This window comes from Thermobia domestica, chromosome 9, assembly GCF_964235325.1.
Source record: "Thermobia domestica chromosome 9, izTheDome1.hap1.1, whole genome shotgun sequence".
Lineage (NCBI taxonomy): Eukaryota > Metazoa > Arthropoda > Insecta > Zygentoma > Lepismatidae > Thermobia > Thermobia domestica.
The window spans coordinates 212,943,412-212,965,034 of NC_137462.1; the positions used below are offsets into that span (position 1 = coordinate 212,943,412).

A 21,623-nucleotide genomic window follows, 5' to 3' on the forward strand; every position below is an offset into this window, starting at 1 on the left:
ATCTTATCTGACTTCGGTTTGAAAACGAAGAAACCCAGACGTGTTTTTAACAGATTCGCAGGAATCATTTCCCATACCGATTTTATTCAATTCGGGTAGATTTTACCATTTTTCTGTCTTTTAACAATATGATGCTAAAAACTTCACGGTTGTGCGTCTCGTCTTCGCCAACGTCCTCCGTGCGTGTGTGTGGTCGCGTGAGAATAGACAATTAGGTGGCGGTCTATCATTGTCCTCGTATACAAAAGAAAATACCGCTTTATTCTTCCAACGAAAGGTAAGAAAATGAAGAAAGTTATCTTACGTTGAATAAGGAAACAATGATAAAGAATACTGTGTTGTGGTTTCCTTTGTTTTTTTGTTTGTTTTTTACGTACAAAATTTAAAATGATATTGACCAAAGCTTTTTATTCAAATGCACATGAAATTGAATGAAATTAAAATTAAATAAAAATGGATATAAGCCAACTGTAAGAATGCCATTGAATCCAACGAAGAACCTTTTGTATCATAGGTGAGCGCTCTACCAGTGAGCCATCGTTAATGGAAACATCTGAAGAAAATACAGCTCACCTTACCTGCTTACGGAGTGGACTTCCCTTAGCCTGCAGTACCGCTCTGATTCGTCGTGGAATGGAGGCATATAAGTCATGAATTGCTTTCAGAGAAATATTGTAACATTCCTCATGCAGTGCAGCACTCAGTTCCGTGAGCAAAGTTGGAGGATATGTGCCCCGGTGTCTGTACTCAGAACCGATCAGAAGTCTGGGAATTAAGTGGGCCAGGGAGGTGTTGTAGTTAAGCTACATTTACTTTAGGCTTCTTTTGTGAATATAAAGCCAGATTTTCGGTTAACTTTAGTTAACTTGTGACCAATCTATCACTTTTTTTTAACTCTCCCTATAAAACAAATCTAGTTGAAGGTCGTAGCTAACGGCCGAAAATTTAATTACACATTCTTTACAATAGAATCTAAATATTTCCTTCATACTTTAATTTGTTCTCAGTACCTGTGGACCTATGTTGTCAAATGGTAACGTATTCTAAATAAATCATTGTTTAGGCATTATTTGGTTAATTGTTAGAACATTCCGTGTAAAATCGTGAAGATAACTGTCCAACCCGCCCGCGCCAAATTTTCATGGAATTTGAACTAATATATAATGCAAATTTGAATTACAAAAAATTATTTGAATTAATACCCACGTTCGGTCTATCTTCAGTAGTATCAGAGATGAAAGAGGTCTCCAAGTAAGTCAAAATATGAAATAATCGTAAACTCGTAGTAAGGAAATGTAATTGCCAAGCGCGATGAGGTACAGAATAACTAGCACATTCTCGGCTAGGATTCTTTTATAATTACCCTGACTTTTACTGGTTACACTATTCAAATATATGAGCATAGAGCTTGAATTTTATATAGATAGATCTGGTTAAGTTAAATATGTTGAGTTGGCGGCAGTTGCCAGATTTCCTGGAAATTTATTATAAATAACAATAATAAAACAATAAAAAGACTAAACGAAGGATTCTATGATTTTTAATAATAAGATACGTAGACTTGCCCTTTCAATAAACTTGTGCTTCCTTAATCTTTGTTGATGTACGTATTTTCTACCCCCTTCCCCTCCACATGTACACATGCAAAATTTCTTTAATTCTGTGATAATGCATTTACACTGACACATGGAAATGTTTTTAATAGTAAATAGCAAAATATCTCCACACTTGTAGCGTGATTTTATAAAATTAAAATTCTATATTTTATTCTTAATTTTATTTATTAGAATAAATTTGTTGATTCTTTTCAGGCCAATGCCAGATATTGACAACTTAATGCAGGAGTGGCCTGCGGAGTTTGAGGAACAGTTGAAAGAAGTTGGATTACCTACCGCCGACCTTGATTGTGATTTGGGAAGATATATAGAAATAATATGTAGTAAGTAACTTCTCTTACGGTAAATTCAATACTGTACGATACAAGCAATTGATCTGATCTGAACAAACACGGATATTGCATCACAACTGAAAAGATCGTAAACAAGATGAGCTAACTAGGTTGAAACTCTCGATTTATAAAGTAAGATGTATAAATTTTATCAAACCTAAGGAGTTGTAATTCTTATATTTATAAAAGTAACCAAGAAAGTTCTGTCGCTTTTTGTGGAAGTCTGTGTTCAGTGTACCGGGAAACCTTGAGTTGAATGCGAATGGAGATAAGATGAAGGTCAGTTGTTGATTTGAGTATATCCAACATACTACCTGGTTGTGGTAGTTTAGTTACACCGTGAACGTGCGTAAGGACAGAGTGAACATGGGACCTCCACAGAGCATCTTAAGGGCGTGTATGTTGTACGAGTTCAAACTGGAGTCAAACGCCGCTGCAGCGGTGGTTTAACAAGTTTAAGAACGGTGACGAAACACTCGAAGACACACCACGTGCCGGAAGACCAACACATGTACAAAATGAAGATCTTTAGGCAGTAATTGAGGTGAATAGTGGCCAGACATGTAAGAAACTGGGACTATAATTCAGTCTGAGTGGAGAAACCATTCGGAAGCACTACAAGTTGGTTCGATGGTTGTAACATGGTTTGACTCCGAGCCAGAAGGCAACACAAGCAGACACCTATGTTTCTTTGCTGTCTCGCTGAGGAAGGAGCCATTTCTGGACAGGGTGCTGACATGTGATGAGATGTGTGTGTCATACGAAGCTCCACGGCACCGTCATCATTGGTTAGCACCCATAAACCGGTTCCAAAACAGCCGAAACCAGCACTGCACTAGAAAAAGGTCCTCCTGTGTATTTGGTGGACTGCTCGGGGCATCGTGCATCGGAAACTGCTATCATCTGGTAAGAGCATGAATGCAACTGTGTACTGTGAGCAGTTGAGCCGTGTTCAACAAAAACTCAAAACTCTGGAGCCAGCACTTGTGAATCGCAAAGGGGTCCTCCTGTTACAGGACAACGCTAAGAACCACATGGCTAGGATGACCCAGGACACCATTCTACGCCTTGGATGGGAAACACTATTGTATCCGCCATACTCCCCGGACATTGCACCGTCCGATTGTCACTTATTCCATTCCTTGGACAATCACTTTAGAGGACGCCAGTTCAAATCCCTAGTAGAGCTGCTAAATGCACTTGATACCTTCTTCACTTCACAGCCCACCAAATTCTACCGCGATGGAATCAATGGCCTTCCAGAACGTTGGCGGAAGGTTGTCGATGCTGATGGGGACTATTTTTGATCTTCCGAGTACGTCTTAGGTGGCATCGATGTTCGAAGGTGGTGGGTGAAAAAGCGACAGAACTTTCTTGGTTACTTTTGTACTGAAATCGTAAATCAACGAGAAGTTCGTTGTTCAATAGACAAAATTTGCCTTAATTAAAATAAAGATTAATTATACAGAATTTCTATTACCAGTGGTTTATTGTTATCGCTATAAAATATCAGCTATTAGCTCCCTATTAGGGTATGATGTGAGAAAAGATACGTCTAGCCCAAAATTTCAGCTTTAAATGGAGGTTATGTTCATTTCAGTAAATTCAGTTCAGTATCCTTTGTTACATGGTTGACCGGCGTCTTTCCTTTTTTTTTTTTTTTTTCTAATCCTTGTTTTTGTACTCAATAGAAATAGGGGTGCAGAAACTAACTCTATAACTGTGTAACCCGAAGATTCAATGCCGTACTCACAAAAACTTTCCATTTACTTATGTTCTTACTCAATTAGATCCAGTTTCTGCTGCGAGATCCATCTTAATATTGTCCTCCTATCTGCGCCTACGTCTTCCTAATGCTCCGTGTCCAATTGGATTTTCAGTTAAAATTTTATGTTTTTCTATTTTCTTCCATTCTATCTACATAGTCTGCCAATGTGAGTCTGCTAGACTTAATGACTCTAACAATGTTAGGTAAACGGTATAAATTATGCCCTTTCTCGTTATGCAGTTCTCCTTGGGTCCGAATATTCGCCTCAGGATTTCATTTTCAAATACTTTCAGTTTGCGTTCTTCCTTCAGATTAAGCGACCATGTTTCGCACCCATACAGGAAAGTAGGCATAATTGTCGTATTTTAAAGTTTAAATTCTTCAACAGAGTTCGAGAAGACAAAACAGTTTGGACTGAACAATAACACGAATTACCTACTTACAGTCTACATTTAATTTCTTTGTGGATATAGTTTTGGTCTGTTAATGTTGATCTTAGACATTTGAAAGTATCCATTTCGTCGAAAGTATTGTTAACTTATCCATAACTTGCACTATTTGGGGAATTTCCTTTTTTTTTTTTCTTTTCTTTCTTCTAAACCCACATTCCTGCAGGCTGTAATAAAACCTCTGCACTTCTTTTTATTGTCCTCATATCATCATATTTACGTTAACAGCATAAGCCATAACATGGTGAGTGCCATTCAGCTCTAGGCCCTGTTTTCTATTTTTGATTTTCCTTATACCGTATTTCAGAAAAAAATACAATAATAATGGCGACAACGAATATCCTCGTCTCAAGCCATTCTCGACGTGGAAGCTCGTGGACAAGTATTTTCCTACTCGGACTTTACTTTGGGATCCGTTTATACATATCTCAGTTAATCTAAGTAGCGTTTTCAAAATGCCAAATTTGGTAAGTGTTGTACAATATTTCCCTCCTAACCGAGTCGTGGGCCCTTCTGAAAACAGTAAATAATCGATGTACCGAGGTATTCCTATTTCCTGCGGTAATTTTGTAATGGTAAATATCTGGTTGCTGGTTAACCGATATTTTTTCACAAAATGACTTTACAGAATAAGTTACCCATACTCTAAACACACATTTTAGTGCAGAAACCAGTCGCCTGCCAGGACTTCAAATGGGTTATTATTAAAACCGAACATGGCATTTAGTGCAGAAACCTGTCAAGTGATATCACATAACGTGTTTCCGCAGTAAATATAATGTTCATCTCTCTTGGCAACGCTACACTGCTAGCGACATTTGTTGCGTTTTGGTTTCAGTGCACTTCCTTTGTTGACATTTTCCAGCAGTCATCGTTAAGGATTGTTGTGTACTGGTTAGAGTAGTGCTGTTATAATATCCATTGCACAGATTTTTTCCCGTTCTTTGGTTGCAATGTCTAGTAATAGTTATGACGATGAACCTCCAGCAAAAATGAAACGTGGTATCAGCAGTGAAGATAAATACCAATGAAATATTATATGAAAAGGGGGGAGAATACAAGCGACAGCCCATTTAGCCAAAATAAGAACCACACTGTTGTGCGGTTCTTAATGAACCTTTGTGATAGGGGAGTCTGTGAAACTGTCACACACTATTTTCCAGTAAGAGGACATTCATTTCTACCCTATGATAGGGATTATGGATTAATAAAACATGTTTTACGAAAAGTAGAGAGAGTGTACACGCCAGACCAGTACGCAGAGTTCATTCTTAAAGCCAGTACAACTGGACGTTTCTCCGCCTATCAAATAGCCAGCGAGAATATCTTCAACTTCAAGAATTGGTGGCCTCAGTTTTATAAGAAAAATGTGAACTCTGATGAAACTTTAAGAAGAGCTATGTTTAAGGACAAAAAAGCTCCATTTAAAGTGTCATCGTACAAACAGTTTGGATTCAATACGGCCAACAAAGGAAAGGTGACTGTTAAGCAGTTCATTGATGGGTTCATGTCCTTAACATTCACCTTAAAACAGTACAAGAACGTTTCTGATCTGCCAACACCAAGAGCTTACCCTACTAAAAGGTACCTGTCAATAAGAAAGAAATTGACGACCTTGTTAAGCAGAGTGACCACACTACAGTTTATGAAGATTTCTACAACAACGTCCTTCAGTGGCCAACTGCAGAAGCTATGTGTAACATAGGTAAGAAATATGAAGATCAGTAGTTCCAGACACACAGACATAGTAGTTTAGAAGGGAATTCTGATGTTTTTTGTAGAACACTGATAATGTGATTACCGTTGTTACTATGGGTTTTCCTATTCTAATCATGTTCCGACTTTTCATTTGATGCTCAAATACATAGGTTTAGTTAATAACTTTGTGTTTTTCTTTTTAAAACAAAATGCATTACAAAATGTTGTTGTTTTGCTTACAAACTTTACGTTTTCTTCCGACACAGCTAGTTTTATTGCAGAAACCCGTTAACTGAAATTTTTATATAATTTTTTATTAATTACGGAATAACTATTATAATCTAGTTACAGATATCATCCAATTCGCGAGCAAATTAACTAATACTCCAAATTTTGTGGAACCCTAAAATTTGTTATTAGAGATAGAATGTCTTTTTCGTTTTCCCTAGTGTTTCAGAAAGTGCATTTAGCGGATTTCTGAAATAAGCGATTTAATTTCATTTACATACAGAGTCAGTCTTGCTAATACAATGTTTGAGAAAGTTCTATAGAATGTTGAGAGAGATGCGTAGATAATTATTAAATCACTTTTGTCTCCTTTCTTTTAAATCGGAACAATGATTATTTCTGCGCTTGTGGTAATTCTAATCCCTTCTTGCTCCAGATGAAGAGAATGAGTGTGTGTATCTCATTTCATATTTTTCCCTTCCAGCTTGTTACTCAGCAGATTTTCGTCTATACCGAGAGATTTGTGTTCCTCCAATTTCTTTATAACAATTTCTGTCTGGTTTGGCTCTGGTATATACGGTTGTGTTGTATACATTTCACTTTTTCCAGGAACCTATGTTTTGGCTGAGTGTTGAGCAAATTGTCAAATAAATCTTTCCATTTATTTTAAATAGTATCCGTATTTGTCAGAATTGTGACGTCCGCTTTCTTTAGTATATACGAACAAGGTTCATAGCCTTTCTTAATTTCGTTGATGCATTTGTACATGGTCCGGATATTTTTGCTTTTACTATTATCTTCAAGTTCAGTAATTTTAGCTTGCCTGATGTCAACGAAATTTTGTGCACTTATATAGATCGGATTTTGTAACCAATGCAGTTTTGCCTGTTTTCTCTTTACTAGTTTAGTGCATTCCTGGTCGAACCATGGTTTGTTACTTCCGCGTATCCCAATTTTTCTTTTGCTGAAATTTTAATGCTATTTTTAACTCAAAGTCCTCAACGCTATCTATTTCAAGCATACTAAAACCGAGAATCAATTCGACACTTCAATCTGATATTTTCTCTCGCCTGTCACCCCTCTGATTTCTTTAACTCGTTCGCTGCTACTTGACGCCATATGGTGTCATTCATACTTATTGCTGTGTGCCATTAACGCCATTTGGCGTCAAGAGGTAGTTCTCATTGTAGACATTCTCTGTAAAGTGGGACGCAGCTATAGAGCTTTTATACTCTGGTGACACACAGTGTTTGCCTGGTCATTCTCTATAGTGTGCTTGGTTTCTGTTAGATGAAGCTACTTTGTTGCAAAAGACTAAATGTTGCAAAAGTGTAGGTGGCACATGGAGTCGGGGTACTGAAATCAAGGTGGCAGTGAAAGAGTTAAAGTAAATCTCTCCGTTTTCAGATGTTGAATACTCCCTTTTTCAACAATAATCTCTTTCTTATAATCACTGCTATCAAGCAGTAGGCAAGTGTCACAGTCAGCTCCTTGAAACAACCAAATATCAATTATGCTAGACTGCCTTCTTCTGTCTGCCTAAACGTGACCAATTTGATTGTGTGTTTTTCCATATGATAAGGTGCAAGTATATTTATGAATGTCGTAACGTGGGAATTTTCTATTCTTCATGATAAGGTTTCTGGGTGTTGCAAAGTTCACGAGTCTAACGCCGTTGTCATTACTTTCCTTATGTAGACTTTCGTTCAGTATAATTGGTTATGCCAGAAACTGGATCCAATTGGCTGAGGATAGAAATCAGTGGAGAGCTTTTGTGAACGCGGCGTTGAACCTCCGGGTTCCATATGCCATAGAGTTAGTTAGTTAGTTATAATTGGTTATGCCTTTTACATACTACAGGCATCGGCAATACGAGTATGTGCTCTATATAAGTAGCATGTTTTACTGTTCATATGCAGATACCAAAATAATGGAAACACCTAAAGGACTCTGTGAAGTTACCATATTAATTCTTCGTGAAATGGAGGCATGTAAATCGTGAATGGTTTTCAGAGAAATATTTTGCCATTCCTCATGCAGTGCAGCACTCAGTTCCGTCAGATGCTGACTCCGGATTTTGAACTTTATAACTGACCACTTGAGTTCAATAATGTTGAGGCCTGGGTATTGAGGAGACCAAAGGAGGTGTTATAGGAAACCCGATGATCATGAAACCACGCCTCAGCAGTTGCAGCAGTGTGAATTGTTATCTTTAAAAATTGTGTTGTTAGCTGGAAACAAAATCTAAACCATAGAATCCATGGGATCACCTTAAATATTCACGTAATTACTGGCTGTAAATTCGTCAAGTGAGTGTTATCACAGGACCCACGGAATAGCAGGAAATAGCGGCCTACAGTATCACAGAGCCGCGAACGGTAAGGAGGAGACAGTTCGGAGTATAAGCTTCTTTAGGTTTCCGCCATGCATAATACACTTTTGTTGGAAATGAGGTTAGAAGGAGTATTTTACGTGTCTTCAATCATCGCAGTCCACTAAGCATGTTCTCTGCATTATTTTCTTGGAGTTAATCAGTAATCATAGCTTTGGAAATTGCAACTCTATCGCAAATGTTCAGGGTATAAAACTCGCGTCGGACTATAATTGTCGCAATAAGCTGTTCCGTTTCGGCGCATTCGTTTTACGGTCCTTGGTGACAATATATTTCAATGCTCCGCGATCCCTATTGCGTCCAACATTACTCTTTGCCAATCTTATTTTCCCGTGTTCTGTACGTCGTCATTACATTGAACACTTTCTAGCGACACACCTAACATACTGGCTACCTTAGATACATTTCTGCGAATTAGCCGCAACCCACAATTTAGCCTTTTTGAAACAGAGATTTTCCATTTTGCATTACCACTGTCTGTCCGCTTTAACACAAATCTCCATTCTACATCGCTTGGCATACTGCAGATGATCACCCAACACGCTACTAATAACGACCAGGCCTGCGTACGCATCCTCAATGTTACCATTTTACACGCCTTGAATGTTGCAAACTACAGGTGTTTATATTTCTTTTGATAACATCTATATTAGTCTAGTTGTAAGATTAGATGTTAACTTCGAAAAAAAATCCGAACAAGCTGGATTTTCGTAGAAACCTTTATTTTGACGTCTTCAACATATTCCGGAAAATACCCTTAATTTGAGCTGTATTTTGTGGAGGGGAGGGGTGAAATGGGGGATTTCTTGTAATTATGTGGAAAATTACCAGTTTTTCGAGGAAAATAGTTGAGAAAAATTATAGCTTATAAAATTCTACACAGAAAAGGTCATCAATAGTTACAGTGATATTGCCTGAGTTAGTCTGAGTTTTCTAACTTGAGACTGCAATATCTGAAAAAGACGGAAAAAACTTTAGATGTAAAACGATGATACTTTGGAGGGGAAAATTCACCTTCTGTTTGGCATACTTCTAAGAAATTATATCGAAGAGACCGAAGTTTAGAAGAGACCTAGGCTGTTTAGAACGTTTTGATGCGTATCCTAAGGCAAGAGGAGGGGTTTCGAAGGGGAAGAAGTGATTCAAGATGTATGCCCAAAATAGAATATCTCACTTCTTCATGTTAGGAAGATCTCGGTTTGTAAACTTGAAAACAAGGGAACATATACCTGTAATTTACATTCTGAAAAAAATACTGTGTGGGTAAGACACCTCTAGCACCGAAGGGAGTAAAAAGGATGTGATGTGAAGATAATCAAAAACAACGTATTTATTTATTTTAATTGAATTCCTGAACTTTTGGGGTCGCTAGAGTGAATAATGACACTCCTGGTGTCCTGATACCGTTTAAGACAAAGTTCAGCCCTTTCTGCATGGAGGATGAGAAGGGATGAAAAATAAAATGTCCAAAATGACATAGACTAGTACCAAATCGATAGTTTCGGGGTTTTTAAGCTGATTAGTAACAATCCACGTGACATTTAAGCTCAAATATAGCAAAGAAGTGCATGTCAACTCGCGCGTGAATTGAAAGAACAAGCTTCATCGTTATTTATACTACTCAGTTCTTTATATATATTTTGACAGAGGATTTTTTTCGAAGGTTTGCCGATCTTTCTTTCCAATTTTGCTTGGGAAGGGGCGGGGGAGCACGGTGGCTTAATGGTAGAGCTTTTACCTCTGGTGAATGAGATCCCTGGTTAGATCCCCAGCCAAGTAAGTTTGTGGTAAACAACATCGTGTCCGTGGGTTTTCTCGAGGTACTCCCGTTTCCCCCACATTCTCATTCCATCATTTTTCAGTCATCATTCATTTGCCGTAATCATCGTCTCCCTCAGCTTAAAGGGCATAATCGTGGGACCTTAAACTGAAAAATTTTCATTTTCTAATTTTCCTGGGCTAGGAGACATCCAATTGAAGAAACCGTAGTGAAACTAGTTTTCACTGATTAGTGTCGTCTGTCACGAATCGAGAAAAATGTTTCGAATACAATCTACTTATTGCTTCTCGTAGAATCCGAATCTGCAATAAAAAATGGGAGTCCCCATTTAAGTTTTGAGGTTGTTCCGCACTCCACTCCCAGCTGAGAGACGGAAGCGTGCTTTTCTTATTACAGGTACATTTTTCCTTCCAATATATATATCATTTCTTTAACATTTCTTCCGTCCGTTGCTTGTTTCCAGATATTTTGCAGTGTCAAGTTATAAAATTCACCCTGTTTCTCTTCAGACATAATTCAGTCAATATCTTTGAATCTACTGATTCGGGGAGAAAAATGTCTAAGAACCTTTTTGTATAGAATTTTATAAGTTACAATTTTCCTCATAACTATTTTCTTCGAAAAATTGATAACTTTCGAGATAATTGCGAAAAACTTAAATTCTCCCTGCTATAAAATAAAAACCCTACTGCTCAAATTAAATGTGTTTTTCAGATTATTCCGTGAACGTGTAACCAAAGGTCCACAAAAATCTAGCTCGTTCGGAATCTTTTTTTTTTTTTTTTCTGCTCCTTAAAGAGCCAAGGATCCGTCCCGTTCATACAAAGCAAAAACGATCCTATTGAAATTTAAAAATTGTTAAGTCTAGTTGAACGCAATAACAATTAAAAATCGAATTATTACCATTCCATCATGATCATATGATATGACAGGATTTAACTCATATTTTGATTGTTGAACTGAACAAGCGAAACTCAGTATTGTCGACATTTTTTTCTTTCTTCAAAACTCCTCATAGACTTCAGAGCAATACTCTAAATTTGGCATGGTGTTAAGGTCACCGATAAGGAGATCCTTTGAGCTTGGATTTTGTCTTTCTTCGTTTAAGCGTGTCGTTGAGGAATGCTGCCTGACAACTGCTTCATTTAAATAACTGGAACGTGTGTGTCTTCGTCGATCTTGGCATAAGAGAATTTTTTTTTCGCTACCGGTACCTTGTGACTGAATTAGGAACTTCGTTCTTTATTAACTTTGGTCCCGTTCCAAGATCCAAAACCGATTTCTAACAGTTATGTACCATTTTCGTGTTAATACTTGGTTTCGGACTGAGCAAGTGTCCCTTATTTGTTGCTCTGTTCAATGTACCGTTAATAGCTCAAAAGGAGGGAAAAATATGATACTGATTTATATCCTCCCTCCTCCAGAAAAATAATACAGTTATAACCTGTTCTATTCATGAGCAGTTGTTTCAGGACATGGAGATATTAAGAATCAGCTATATTCTTCTGGAATTCTAGCAAGTGATCCTTTGGTAAACGTAATTTTGTGAATTGAAATTGTATTCACCCGTGCATTATTGATAGGTTCGCTCACCTCACTTCCACATTTGAAATCCCATTTTCCTAGTTCATCAGTACTTCAAAATTTTATCAGCAATTGTCTTATTGAAAAGACAATACTACTTTTATTTCCTTTCTTTTACCGTTCTTCTGATACAAGATCGCAGATTTTCATATTACGCATTAAGTAACTTTAATTCAAGTTAATATACAGGGTTTTCATAAAGTATGGACGGATTTAATTCGCTTATAATTTACATAAAAATGCTCATATTGAAATCAAATAAAGTGCAAACGATAGCGGAAGGATTAAATTTTTACCTGTAATCTGCACCAGCTCAGTTCATTCACCGTCACACCTCCAACTGGGAGCCATTTACGTCCACACATTCGCGTAGGACCGTCTAGGAATCGACTTCTGTGGGCTGTTGATGATGCTTTCCCTTGCCCTGCTCACTGTTGCAGGCGATGTTGGCGGCCTCCCACTTCGAGGACGGTCCAGGACGCTTCCTGTCTCCAAGAACTTAGCATGCCACTTTCGGATTGCACTCTCAGTCGGTGCCGGCTTTTTGAACTCTTTGGTGAACTTTCGACACACCAGAATTGGCCTTGCCCTCCCTCTCCCTCTCTCAACGTGTTCAGAGTTGCCGCTTATCTAACAGTGTTGCCAACTAAAAATTTAATCCTTCCGCTACCGTTTGCACTTTATTTGATTTCATTATGAGCATTTTTATGAAAATTATAAGCAAATTAAATCCATCCAGACTTGATGAAAACCCTATACATACAAGAATTACGAAACAGAAATATTCAACTGTCTATAGTAAAGCGTTTGGCTAGTGCTCAGATTTCTCAATATCTTGTGTACATTTCCTTTTCCGCGATTCAACTTCATTCTTTTGTCTATCAGACATATTTGAGTTTGAATTTTAATATACATATGCGCATTTGATCTTAAAAGATACTTAAGCGTAAAATGCATTCAAGTATGTGTGTCTGATGATTCTTTATATTTAGTAGATTGGATAGACAAACTCGCCATTCTTTCGAATTTACTTAAAAACGTAATTGGTGTATAATGTTATTATATAACGATGTGTTTATTTATTGATTAGTTGTTGAAGTCATAGCCCAGTAGTAGTTCCGTGAAAATATTTAAGGAATAAATATAAGTAGTCATTTGATCCTATAAGTAGGGATTAAGTTGGAGTCTAAACTAATGTAAGTTTTTATTTTAATTGCTTTTAAATTACTTACACGTCTATGCCTAATGTTTACTAGAAATGACAAAAATAATTTTGTGCGAATATAAATTTTATGTAAGCAAATTGTGATTTAAAAAATATTTTTTACTTGTAGTATACCTACCAGAGCTTAAATTCTGGTTGTAATTACTGTATATGAATGTAGTCTATGTGGTGAACTGTGTTAGGAGACAGCTGATCTGTTAAAAATATTTATTCATTTTTTATTAGTTCGTCTGAAAAATCCAATTTAACATAGTACACAAATTATCTGTAGTTCAATCTACATGCTGCTAGTTTGAAACTTCTGCGATAATTTTGGCATTTATATTTGTCAAGTATAAATATAATTTAACTTTTGGCTCCCCTGCCCCCTTTTCTTTCTTTCATGCTTTAAGTTTCAATAGAGTGGTTAATTACGTACATTATAAATTGTATTTTGATTTAGGTAAATTCTTTTAATGCTTAATTGTATTTATATTTTTTGTAGGTCTGTTTGATATCCCGGTATACGAATCAAAAATACAATCACTTCATGTGCTGTTCACTTTGTACTCAGCTATTAAAAACTCACAACATTTTAGTCACCTTATGGAAGATCATAGAGAAGAAGAGACTTGAAAATTGAGTAGAACAAACCACCAGTCTAGTCAAGATGACTGTGATTTCACTTTCAACAATAACAAAGTTGTAAATGCTAAAACACATTTTGTCTTTGTCACATTTAATGTCCGTCCACATTGTAAATATTATGTACAGTTAAAGAAAAATATATATATTATTTAATATTGTAATATAACTTTATTATTTGATAATACTTTCTCTCATTGTATTACTTTTGCTTTCCTCTGTAGTATACTGAGGTTGTTCAGCCTATGTTTGGCCGATTTCGTTCCTTTCCCCTGCTGGGCAGAATGTACTCACCCGACCTGGCTCATGGCGTCCTACAGTGTTGTGCAGTGGCTTCTTGGGAACGGAGTTGTTTTTCCGCGCGAATGACAATAACGCACAAAACAGGACCATTGCTGTGAGTGTTGTGTTAAATTTGTTTCCAAGTGTGTGGGTTTCCGCTCTGTGACCAAAATGCCGCCCAAACTAAGCCGGTTTTGGGAAGGCTATGTTGCGGCTCTTTATGACGCCCACTTTAGTGTTTCTGTCATTAGAAAACAGTGCAAGAAGAATGGTTGCAACATCAGTTTAAGTGGAATAAAAAATGTTATTAAAAAGTACAAGGGCAACGAAGCTTCACCATGCAGAGGAAACTTCGCAAAATGGCAATGCAAGAAAATCCGTCAACACAAAGGTGTATGGTTAATCGTCTTGACGTGTCTTTGGGGACTGTGAGCCGAACGTTACACCATCAACTCAAGCTGGAAAAAGTCATGAAAACTCGCGGCCATCTTCTCACGGGTGCCCACCAAAAGGAACGAAAGTAACGTCCGGAAGCTGTACGAACGGCATCTAGCAAAACAAAGGTGGATGTACGTCGTAACGCTCGATGAAGCATGGGTTTACCTTTCCGACTGCGGCAAACCGAGAGCCATCATGTACCGAGAGAAAGGCACCAAGAACTTCAGAAGGTGGGTCCGTGTCTGTAAAGAATCCTTCCCAAAAGGGTTCATGGTCGTTACTGGCTACTGTTACCGAGGTAAACTGAAGATTCGTAGGGTGGCGAAGAACTGCAAAATAAATCTGCAGTATTTTCAGGAGCAGATCATGCGGCCGATCTACGAGCATGAGATTCCAACAATTTACGGAAATGACGCCAATCTGGTGCGCATTCACATGTGCGTACCAAATAAAGCTTGTACTGAGGTGATTCTACGTTAGATTGGGGGATCTATTAACAACGAAAACAAAATTGATATTCCACTATCGGCTTGGTCAGTTCTTTCATATTAACTGTAATTACTGTTCATGTATCAAATTTTTATATAACTTCAATCTACATTTCGGATTTCAATCTGTAGCCAACATCAGATCTATAGCTGAGTGATCTGAATAAATTTCGTTCAATATGTTCCTCAAGCCTTGCTATCGAGAACAAGCTGTCTACTCAACACGCAACAGGTGGAAGAAAAATTTATTTAACTGGAATAGTTACAATGTTCAATTGTATAAGGTATTGTTGTGGAGTAAAAACTAAAGTTATATATTATGTCAGTTTGTAAATAATTTCTTGGTAAGAAATATTTGATAAAAATTGAAGTACTCACCTGCCTGGTGATAGCATGTAATTCTGTCATAGGAACAGTAAGTTTCCTTGTAATATTAATGGTATTACTACTAAAATCAAATTTTATAGAATCACTTTCCTGCATTCGTAAGTATTTAACTCGAATTCAATAATTCGTTTCTACGCAACATTCAAATCGATTTTTTTTTTCTTCACAGGTAGAATATATTCATTGTTATAATACTGTATACATACAAAAATACCTAAATAACTTCCAAAGAAGTCAAGTGGTCACTCAATTACTCTTTAGTACTCAGTCACAATCATTATAGTTACTTAAAGCTTGCTCAGAGGGAGTACTACCTTTGTTCATACATTAAGGTAATATTTATATTCAATTTTTAGGCTTTCAAACTATGTTACGCATAGGTGTCGGAAGTATTATAAAACAGCTTTGTCAGTCCGTCTGTCGACAAGTGTCAGAGCAAAAACGGTAAGATATCGAGATGCGGCTTTATTATTATTATTATTATTATTATTATTATTATTATTATTATTATTATTATTTCAATCGATTCAGGTTCCATCTTCATTAACTCTCTACTCAAACCGAAAGTGGCTCACATTAGTCATTTTCGGTTTCAACATTTATTGGCATAAAAATAAAACGGGAACAGATAGCAAAAAGCTATTTTCTGCAAACGATTCAGCGTACCAAGGCAATGTACCATAACTGTCCTGAACATACTACCAAACTCGGAAGTGGTTTTAATGTAATATTACTTCCGGTTTCAATACTGATGTCCACAACAAAAACGGTAAAAGATATTGAGATGTGGTTTTGTGCAATCGATTTAGCGTTCCAAGAATAGGTTACACATATTCCACTCACTACTCAAACCGGATGTGATTTAAATAGTCATTTCTGGTTTCAACGTTTATCACCATAAAACGAAAACGGTAATAGATAGCGAAAAACCTTTTTTTTGCAAACGATTCAGCGTCACAAGGCAGTACTATGACTATCCCCAACACTTGATCAAACCGCGGTTCAAATTTAATAGTACTTCCGGTTTCAATACTGATTTCCACAGAGCAAAACAGTAAATGATATCGAGAGGCGATTTTTGCAATTGATTCAGCGTCCCAAAAATATGTTCCATTTCCTCCGTTACCCTCTACTCAAACTAGAAGTGATAAAAATCAACTATTTCCGGTTTTAACATTAATCTTCATGGTCCAAGTGGCATTAGATAGCGATTAGCGGTTTTCTGCAAACCATTCAGGGTGTCCAGAGAACATACCTTCACAACTCGCAACACTCTACCATAAACGTAAGTGGTTCTAATTTACTACTACTTCCGGTTTCAATACCGATTTCCGTAGAGAAAAACGGCACGATATATCGAGTTGCAGTCGATTCAGCTTCTAGAGAGTAGGTTATATCTCTTTCCCTAACCATTTATTCAAACCGGATGAGGTTCAAATCAACGATTTCCAATTTCAACCTTTATCAGCATTGAACAAAAGCAGCAAGTAATGGCTTTCTCATATGGAGTCAGCGTCCGAGGAACAGGTTTTATCTTCGATCTTACTAATCTACTGCAGCGAGTAGACGTACTACTTCAGAAAAAAAGTTTGAGTATTGACTTCCTATAGTTTGGAAGTACTATAGTTTCACACTGAAACGAAAGTCACTGGTTTAAATTACTTTTACATCGTTTTAATTGTGACTTTACTCTGTAAAAATGCATATTTCTTCAAATTCACGTATATGATTATAGCCAGTTAATCAACGGCTATTTATATTTAACAGCTTGTAGGTGGTGGTAGTACATTATGCTCATGTAGATGAAAAAAACAATATAAAATTTAGGGAATATATCCACTTAATAACCATAAAGATGGTTTGTAAATATTTTCGGAATCTTGAGCACCAGAGTAAAGCTTCCAGTTCTTAGGAAAAGCACAAAAATTATAACTTTTGGAAAATGTGAAATGTCTGAATACAAGTTTCTCACACAATAAAAAAAAAATATTTAAAAAATAACTAACCATGTGTAATTAGTACAGTTAAAATTATTTGAGTAATCAAATACAAAGGGCATTCAATAAATTTTGCACATATGGGTATAATATTTTTATTAATTTCAATATAATGATGAAATTTTAGCCTTGGCTTTAAAATGGTAATTGTTGTTCCTATTGTTCACAGGTAAATCACAATGGACACTGAAGTAGACATCAGGACCCGACAACGGTTGTAGTGGAATTCCTGTCAAAATCCGTCATAATCAACCACATCAATTCATAGAAAGTTGTTTATGGGGCTCACACATTCGACCGCGCCAGTATCCAACATTGGTTGCAGGGTTTTAAAAAACTAGACTTTCCAAATGACGCTAGAAAATTATGGTCCTTTTTCTGCGATCACTGCCGTATCATTTAGACCTCTTGAAACATGACTCCACAATTAACAAAGGAGACAGTTATTGTTTGTCACTGCATAAGGTACGATGTGCTCTCCAGACCGAGAGACCGGAGCTCCAAAGTAAGGTCATCAAACTCCATTACGACATTGCCAAGTCTCAAACAGTCATGGTAACACTGCAGAAAATTATGAAAATAAAATGGGAAGTCAGCCTCTCTATAGTCTGGACTTGGCTCCTTCGGATTTTTACTTGTTTGGTCGTCTCAAAGTTCATCTGCAAAGAGAAACATTCGACAGTGACAAGGCCCTCATTTCTTGTATGAGACAATGGTGTAAAAGTCACCCATTTGAATTTTACCAAAGTGCATTCAAGACATGGAAGGAACGCTGGACGAGATGCGTTACAGTGGATGGATAAATATCTCATAGCCGAAGGATCAAAGTATGTTCACCTATAATTTCATCAACATATTTCAATTAATAATATCATGAACCATTTGTGCAAAACTTATTGAATACCCCTTGTATTTAGTATGCAAATAATTATTCGTTTATTCAAGTAAATTGTTCAAACAATAACTTTTTATTACAGAAAAGGAATTCAGCCGAAATTGGCCAAAAATAAGTTAGGGACATGATTAAGATTCTCAGAAAGTTTTCTTTTGGAAGTCCAGTGATAAATAGCTGACAGTGGCTCGAAATTGTGGCGATTTTCAGGTCTACCATAATATTACGAAGTTCCTTTTGTTTCTGTCAATTAAAACTTTTAACTTAACCCTCTGCTCCTTGTCGATATAAAATTATACGATTTTCTCAATAATAATGTATATTATACGAGTAAATGCTGAAAGTAGTTACTATCTTCATTCTTAATACCATCAAATGCATTTTTTCTTCTGCAAAATACAACATTTGCATTTTTTCTCACAATTTGATGATATTAAACTTTCAAGTTAACTTTCAGATTTAGGTAACAATGATGGAAAATTACCAGAGCGGCTCAAGTCAACTTTAGGGATAATACAATTTATTGCAGTCTCGAATATAAAGACAATACTTACCCTTGCATAAATATACAAAACCTTGAAATAATTACTAGTCGTAGTTGCGTTGTATTGTGAAGTCAATGTTTTTAATTATTATTTACATTAATAAAATGTTGACTGAATACAAATATAAAAAATTTATTTGTACATCCCTTATACATCTGAATTATTTACTTTTTTCCAACTGAGCTCTCAGTTGTTTGTAATACACAAGATCATCTACAGGCACAGATGGAACTAGGCGTTTAAGTGCATTTCTAAAATCTATCATTTCAACTTGAACTGGTGATACTCTGTCCTCTGATATTCCTATTGGAAGAAAAGTACAATAGTCACTGAAAGCTTATGAACACTAACAACAAATTAATAGTACAATTAATTAATTGCACTTATAAGCAAGACAGTTGCACTAATAATTAAAAAAAGTAATTTGATTGCTAATTATGAGAGAATTTCGATCCAGATATATTTAAATTGAGTAGTCGTATTTAAAGCAAATAATATTTCCGTTAATGTATGCATTTTAACGTATTAATTTATCTAAAAGAGCGAATATTGTCATCAATGTGGTGCGTTGTGGAGTATTATTTTCCTGCTTTATTTTACAAATCTCTTTACTTGATTATTCGTGCAGGTCTATATTCGGAATTACGTCTTAAACATCTGCTTAATTCATGTTTTTCTTGTATTCGGAAAAAGTATAGCTTCAATACTTAAAACTCGAAATTAAATAGATTAGTACGTCTATTATATTCTTCTGAGAATTCATAGGAAAAACATAAATGACGCAGCGGTTCAAGTAATTCAGAGATATTCTCAGAATTACTCTCCTCAGATTCTCAGAATCCCTCAAAACTTGAAACAAATAGCTTGATTGTAACCTGTACAGCTATCAGATTAACATTATTAAGGATCTTTGTAAGTAAAATTGTTTCTGTACTAAACTCTTACCATTTTCAATTTGAAGAACTCTCCTCTTTATTGCATTAAGCATGGCATTTGAACAGAGAGAGTACATATCAGCTCCACTTAAATTCATAGGCAACTGTTCTACCAGTTCTTCCATGCAGAAATCTTCCGCAAAATTGAATCTGCAAAGATGAATAGTACACATAACTGATAGTGATTACTAGAGCAACCATAAAGCATAAAAAGCAGTAAAAGCATATTAGAATTTTCTACCTATGGTTGGTACCATATATGTGATTTTGACCACTTTACATATCCAAATTTGCTAATTTTATAAGCATAAAACAGAAATAAAGCATAAAACATAATGCTTAATGCTTTTTCTTCCATTACCCTGTGTATGTGTACAACAAAGAAAAATATGTTAATATATGTTGTACCAAAGAAAAGAAATTATCAGCAAAGGCTATTATCAATGTCGCAAACGATGGAAATAAACTGCCAGTTGCCTCTACGCGGAAAGTTCGAATTCCTCCTCACTCCGCACCTTGATGCACTGTATTGATGTAATTTTAGTGGGAAAAATTAATAGCTTCATATATATTTTTAGTGCTTGTGTAATTTAAAAAAATAATAGTAAAATAAAACCAATATGTAATAGAAATGGGTAAAAATGAAGTATAATTCAAGGAAGAGCATTTTAAGTCATAATTTAGGAAAAAGCATAACGCAAGGAAAAATAAAGCATAATATACAGTTGTATAAAGCATAAAGTTGGTTCCTCTAGTGATTACACACGATGTGATGAACATAGCTTTAACTTTTCCTACAATAAAGCACTGATCACTGATTCAATACCTAATTTTACTACTTTTGACTGCTATTGTCACCATACCGCACTAACACAAAACTATTTTGGGGTCTTTAACGTGGGATCCGAACCACGTTCTCCCCTGAAATGGAATTGAACTTCTCCCAGAAAGAAGAAAGGCTAACCATTTAGCCACGAATGAGTTATTTAACTGTATGTATAATACAATATTAGAAACTATGGTGAGAGCTGCGTCGTACCTATATGGTTAGTGTTTACACGAGAGAATTATCTTCAGCGGGAGTATATGTGAATTAGGCTTTGTTAGTCTTAGGTTCGCGTATCATATAATCTCAATGTTAAACTAATCATTGTCACACACACACACACTAATCATTGTCCAAATGCACTTTTTAACAACACTACTTTGCAAAAGAATCGCTGCGCCACTAGCACTGCGAGACTACAAAGTATTTTTTCACATTCCTTCGAAAATTTCCTATCAAGTTTTAGGAAATGTGCTCTGAAACTATTTCTAAAGAAATATGATTGTTTTCTAATCTGGTAATATAAAGTTTTGAATTTACAAAAATGAATAAATAAAAAGTAGATTCGTAAATAAAACTATAGAATTTTAGTTTAACATTGTCTTACCCTTAGATATCGGAAAATGGATCAGACTACGGAATTGTGTGTTCTTAAGCGTAAGTCACGTTGTTTGGTGGTTTACTGGCGTAAGTTATCCACTGTTTAAATGTAACCTCTGTTTCCAATGACTATCTACTGTGATTTGAAACAGAAATATTTGATCACTGTATTGAGGACTGTGAACTTTTAAACTATTCGTACAATACTGTATAGGCACGTGCGAGATCCAATAAATGACTCGCTGCTTGTAAGTCAAGAAGTCGAGAGATCGATAAGGTTCGAATTCTCCAAAACTCAGCCCCCTAAATTAATTTCCTTACTTTTTACTTAATTTCACCAAGGCAAATCAAAGGTTAATTAGAATTTTGTTCTATTGATTTCTGTTCCTGTTGCCAAACGTCAATCAACGCATGCTGTCTGTCAGAATAGTTAAAGCTGATGCCATTATGAATACCGATGAAATATTGAAACTAAGCATAATTAAATAGAAATTTTAATATTTAAATCGTTAAAACAATCTTTCAAAACATTAGTAA

At 36.0% G+C, this 21,623-nt stretch overlaps 2 protein-coding genes across 6 annotated transcripts in view; one reads left to right on the forward strand and one right to left on the reverse strand.

Moving 5' to 3' along the window:
* The window catches only part of IFT46 (intraflagellar transport 46), a 41,907-nt gene extending 24,314 nt beyond the window's left edge, over positions 1 to 17,593 (forward strand). For 2 of the 3 annotated variants that reach the window (XM_081725834.1, XM_081725832.1), the window contains exons 7-8: positions 1,812 to 1,939; positions 13,557 to 13,865. In XM_081725834.1, coding sequence (XP_081581960.1) covers positions 1,812 to 1,939; positions 13,557 to 13,687 — 259 coding nt within the window. In that variant the 3' untranslated portion in view covers positions 13,688 to 13,865. Of the gene's footprint in view, positions 1 to 1,811; positions 1,940 to 13,556; positions 13,866 to 17,457 lie in introns of those variants that run through there. The other variant, XM_081725833.1, reaches the window with a different exon arrangement.
* Positions 17,594 to 17,810: 217 nt separating this feature from the next.
* Pex6 (peroxisomal biogenesis factor 6) overlaps positions 17,811 to 21,623 on the reverse strand; it is a 36,084-nt gene continuing 32,271 nt past the window's right edge. For 2 of the 3 annotated variants that reach the window (XM_081725828.1, XM_081725829.1), the window contains 2 exons: positions 19,671 to 19,810; positions 18,842 to 19,028 (listed from right to left, as the gene is read on the reverse strand). In XM_081725828.1, the coding sequence (XP_081581954.1) occupies positions 18,886 to 19,028; positions 19,671 to 19,810 (283 nt within the window). In that variant the 3' untranslated portion in view covers positions 18,842 to 18,885. Of the gene's footprint in view, positions 17,948 to 18,841; positions 19,029 to 19,670; positions 19,811 to 21,623 lie in introns of those variants that run through there. The other variant, XM_081725831.1, reaches the window with a different exon arrangement.